This window comes from Lates calcarifer, linkage group LG12, assembly GCF_001640805.2.
Source record: "Lates calcarifer isolate ASB-BC8 linkage group LG12, TLL_Latcal_v3, whole genome shotgun sequence".
Taxonomy (NCBI): Eukaryota; Metazoa; Chordata; class Actinopteri; family Centropomidae; genus Lates; species Lates calcarifer.
This window is the reverse complement of record NC_066844.1, coordinates 3,804,375-3,809,476: the sequence shown is the minus strand read 5'-3', so window position 1 is coordinate 3,809,476 and position 5,102 is coordinate 3,804,375. Positions and strand designations below refer to the sequence as shown.

General features: G+C 40.3%; 1 protein-coding gene across 1 annotated transcript; it reads right to left on the bottom strand.

Moving 5' to 3' along the window:
• Nucleotides 1–934: 934 nt before the first annotated feature.
• LOC108874748 (membrane-spanning 4-domains subfamily A member 4D) lies at nt 935–4,032 on the bottom strand. The gene is made up of 7 exons (XM_018663274.2): nt 3,826–4,032; nt 3,088–3,198; nt 2,676–2,732; nt 2,211–2,360; nt 1,967–2,080; nt 1,712–1,795; nt 935–1,623 (listed from the first exon to the last, which is right to left on the bottom strand). The coding sequence occupies exons 1-7, from the start codon at nt 3,958–3,960 to the stop codon at nt 1,546–1,548; spliced, it is 729 nt and encodes a 242-aa protein (XP_018518790.1). The 5' UTR covers nt 3,961–4,032; the 3' UTR covers nt 935–1,545.
• Nucleotides 4,033–5,102: the final 1,070 nt, after the last annotated feature.

The window sequence follows — 5,102 nt, the reverse complement described above, 5'->3', positions numbered from 1 at the left end:
GTTGCTCACTTACTTAACACAAAGTATTTACAGGGAAGTAAAATGTGACCTTCATGTACTTCATGTGAACTTCAAACGCAAGTTCCCCTCAAGTAGTTCCTGTCATTTTAAGTAGTTCTCCTCACACTGAAATAAAATAATATCTTATGGATAACCTATTGGTTTTGATAAGGTTGAAGATATCTGAGAGAATCAGCACCTCTAACTGAATTAATGCTCCTTGGTTCAGCTCACAGTGTGTTTTCCTTTTGAACTGATCCCATTAAATGTGTAGGTCAGATGAATAGACAGTTCAAAATGAACATATACAGATTAAAGAGGAAGTGATATATATATATATACTGTAGTCTTCACAGGCACCATATCTCTGTGGCTCATTGTGGCCGAGCTCCTGGTTTTTCCTTTAATTTGTCACCCATCTATATGTGTCTATGTCATGACCTGCCCCCCCTTAGTGACTTTGGTTTTGAGAATTATTATTTTCTCCTGTGTTTTCTAGTGTTTTTAGGTTCCTGTTAATTTGCCTTCCCTTATGTTCCTAGTTTTTTTGTAACTTTCTGTTTTATTTTGTAGTTACCTCCCCGGTGTGTCTCTGGTGTTTTTACTTCCACTCTTTGTTCTGTTTCCCTCCTATTTTCCAGTCACACCTGATACAGGGATGATTACAAATAATCATCGAATTGTTTCACTTGAATAATTGCATTGATAACTAAGTCTGAATAGATTAGAAATTGAATTCATTTGTTCTGAAAATGAACCTCACTAAAAATTCAACTATACAGTATATTCTACACACTTCCACATTCACATTACTTTCTTTAAGTGTGCAATGTCCAAACACCATACACAAGATGTATGACATTAATACTCATGTAATAATAACATAGAAGCAAGACACTTGCTGTGACCTACACAGGGACATGATAACATGAAATTGGCAGAGGGTATTACTTTATTCATTTTTGTGTAAATATAAATTTGTACAGTTTTGTTTTATTATGATGATGATATTGTTAACTAGAAATTCAATATGCTTGTTCTTCAAGATCACTCCTAACTGGATTTGAAAGAGAAGAAATCTCTGAGTATGCATGTAAAGATTTTCACTGCTGAATCCTGTCATAACCATAAAGCAGCTGCTCTGTTGTTTCTATGTTCACATAAGTCAGACATAATGAAACTACAGCAGCGCATCACTGTAAATGTTCCACTTCTGTGAGGAACTGTGGGATGGTGTTACACTTATTTGCATTTTTTCAGTAACTGGGAAATAAATCAACTCTGCTGGGCCGTTCTTCCTCCTCTGGATAAAAAAGAAACATCCCTGTAGTCATTAGCAGTTTAATCATTTCTGAAGGATAGCATTGATTTTTTTGTGTTGGCATGAAGCTTTACACATTCCACCTTAGGAATGACACATTTCATTTAGTTTCACTCAACATTAGAAGTGCATTTTAACATAGCTTTACAGACATGCATATAAAGAGATCTGATCATAATTTTGTCAGGATATTCAGAACAGGACTGTCAGTTTTAACAGACTCTTCAGCTGATGGTGTAGGCTGGAGGCTCAGACAGAGTGATGGCTCTTGGTTCCTCTGGGTATTTAGGGTAGCTCACCGTCTGCAAAGCACACATAAGGGTTGCAATTTCCCTCTGAACCAAAAGACATTATCGATATTTACTCATGACTTCACAGATTTGACCTGACCTGTGAGACGGGAGGTGGCTGGGTAAAGGCTGGAGCCTGTGCAGCCACTGCAGCATCTCCAGGTACAACAACAAACGATGGTGGCTACAAGACAAATGCACAGGGTGAATCTCAGTTAGCTGCATCCACTTTTCTGTGTTTTGTAAACAGAGAGGTACAGATTTACACAGCTCCTTTTTTCTCAGCTGACCCTACACTGGAGAAAAATGTATTTGATATTAGACTGAATTGCCCACCAGTCACTGGTTGACTCACCTGTTCACTGCAGTTGCAAGTAGCACTGCAGCCATATGCTGCGACAGTGATGGAAATAATGAGCTCCAACAAATGGAAAACAGCCAAGACCCCTGAAAACCCCCGGGTCCGAGTCTGGCAAAAAAAAACAAACAAACAAACAAACAAAAAAAACACCGGGGGTTGTAGTCAGTAAAGTGTTGCTATTCATTATTTATCGCCACATTGTTTAGTCCTGGTTGTAAACGATTAGCAAACTGAATACCTGAAATTCGTTGCAGCCATAAACCCAAGAACCATGGTCATAGTCATAGCATGGGATCCAAAGAACCCCTGCAGCATCCATAATGTAGAGGATGACTGCTGTACAGGCAGCAACTGCTGCTACGACATTGACACCCAGAGCGCCGTTCACCTAGAGGAGAGATGAGATGTCAGGACATATCGGACAAGGACAAGTATGTTACATTGACAAAGTGTTTGTCCTCAGATGCTGGAGGTAAATGTTAGTGTGTCTGTGAGCTGGTGGGTTTGAAATGTGACAGATAAAATTGTGTTAAACTGTGACGAGGTTTCTGATATCAGTATATGAGATGCCTGATGGAGGGACGACCCACACAGATTGATAGTTTTGATGAACTCCACCTTTTCAGTCTTGTTAGTGATGGCTTTACACACCATCTTCTTGAACCTCAAAGTATTGAAAGATTTAATAGTAATAGTCACTAACCTGACAGCGATTCAGAGATTTCCCAGCAGCCACTGTCAGAGATCCAGCTATGATGTACTGCAACAGAGAAGGACAGAAATATTCTTTGGATACAGATTTCATCATCTGCAAACACTGGAGCTCAGTTCATCTAAACATCAACTGCTGGAGCATTTAAATAATCAGTGCCATGAAACTGATATGCCTCCATTTTTATTATGTTAGTCCAGGTGCTGGACAACGACAGTGTTTGGCCTAATCTAGCCTGCAGTTTAGGTCATAACGTCATAAGGAACCATTTCATAGGGAAGTAAAAATGTGAGCTTAATCAATCATCAAGCTATTCCTGTTTAATTTCTCTGCGACTTTGTACCACTGCAGAGCAGCAGATGACAGATTCACCTGACTTTAATGAACAGTAAAGTTGACTCACAAACAAAGCTCCCCAGACGAAAAAGCCACTGTAAACTCCCAGTGTATTTGCATCAATGGCCATAACGATCCCAAACAGCAGAGTCATCAGGCCGACCATGATCTGAACTGACTGAAGGCAAAAACACAAAACAGAAGATTTAACATTCAGCTGTTTCCTGGTTGCTGCACAGATGCAAATCAAGGCTGTTAGAATATGAGGAGAGTAAATGTTTTCTCTCTGACTTTTTTTAAAAAAATAATGTCACTGATCAAACAGGTACCTGCTACATTAGATACAAAAAAACACGTCACAACATGTTTGTGATCACATTTTGATGAATTTTTCAACCAAACAGAAGAATTACTTCTACTGGTCTCGAACAGGAATTCTTGGACTTTGCACTAAGCTGTAATGTAGCCAGTCTACATTTAATAAAAGTAGAAAACTTCACACACTGCTAATGAATGTTCAAAGTTTGGTAAAAGACAGTTGTTTGGTACTAAATTCTTCATAACTGATTTTTCTTTTTTCTTTTGACTTCATATTTTGACATCTCAATCACCATCATTACATTTCAGGAAGGAAACTACTGATCGAATTTCCAGCACTCAAATCTGAGCAGACTTTACAAAGACAAATACAGGTTCAAATGAAAGATCACTTTCCCATATCCACCTTATCCACCTCCACCCTCAGATCACTCTACAACACCGTGTGTCCACTGCTCTGTCTCCTCACACTGATTCTGGCTCTTACCCCAAGTGCCATCGGTCGGCCCTTTGTGAACTTCTGGATGCCCACAGGATGTTGGGGTACAGAACCCTGAGATGCTGGGTGGACATGGGTGACCACCACCACACCTCCCACCGTAGTTGATACAGATGAAGACATGTTTAAGCTAAAATGATTCTCCGCTCCTCTGAGCTGCGGCTTCCTGCTCAGTCAGATGTAGGTTGACTGGTTAATAACTGATCAGAGAGCCATAAACACAAACAACGCCCTGTTCTGACGTGTTCACTGTTTATCACTGTGCTCTGAATTGACTGTTGTTCACTTACTGGAACACAGAGTATATCCAGTTACAGCTTATGGAAAGTGTGTGTGTGGAATAAGGAAGTACTTCCCAGAAAAATAATGTTGAAGACTTGAAACTTTGGACTACTTCATCCAGCATAAACCTGTGACATCATGGCTGATAAGTTCATGTGAATTGCCATGTCCAGCATTATGTTCATTATGTTTATTTAATATCTATTATTCCATGAGAGGATAAACATGGGGCCTCTGGGGATGTCCTGTGGTGTGTGGCACCAGGACATTGGCAGTGGATCCTTTGGGTCCTGTGTGTTGTGGGGTTGGGTATCCATGGATCTGGCTTGCTCCGGTGAATCCCACAGATGCTGGATCAGATTGGGATCTGGGGAGTTTATAGGCCAGTTCAACACCCTCGGCTTTTGGTTGTGTTCCTGCTTGGTCTCCAACAATGTTCAGATGGGTGGTATGTGTCAGGTAGGATCTGCATGAATCCCAAGACCCAAGGTTTTGCAGTTGAACATTGTATTGTAATGAGACAATCAATGTTTTTCACTTTAGCTGTCAGTGGTTTTAATGTTGTGGCTGTCCACTACCAGAAGGAGAGGAAGCCCAGTTTTGGTTCGCTGTCTCAAACACTTGGAGGGTGCTGTTCTGTTGTGGGCACAACCACAGACATCTGAAGGGACCCTGTCCTTTAGTATAATGTTTATATTTTTGAGCTTTTTTTTTATTGGGGGAAGGATCATCACGGCCACTCCCTGACACGCCCCCCCTGAATGCCTAACCCCACAAAATGTCGGAAAACGTCACCAGAAGTATAGTAAAAGAAGTGTAGGAGGTGTGTGTGTGTGTGTGTGTGTGTGTGTGTGTAAATGTGTGTGTTTCTCCTTCCTCCTCCTCTCTCATTTTTTTTCAGTCTTTACTTTAAACCAACTCAGACATGCATAATGAAAACAGTTTTTCAAACTTGTGTAATAATGTCTTTTTTGTAACATAAC

Bases quoted from the DNA above. Each gene is read 5' to 3' on its own strand.
- LOC108874748 (XM_018663274.2), bottom strand. From the start codon at position 3,960: ATGTCTTCATCTGTATCAACTACGGTGGGAGGTGTGGTGGTGGTCACC. The intron at 2,733-3,087 runs GTGAGTCAACTT...TCTCTGTTGCAG, and splicing joins TCGTCTGGGGAGCTTTGTTT to TACATCATAGCTGGATCTCT. The intron at 2,361-2,675 runs GTTAGTGACTAT...TCTCTCCTCTAG, and splicing joins AATCTCTGAATCGCTGTCAG to GTGAACGGCGCTCTGGGTGT.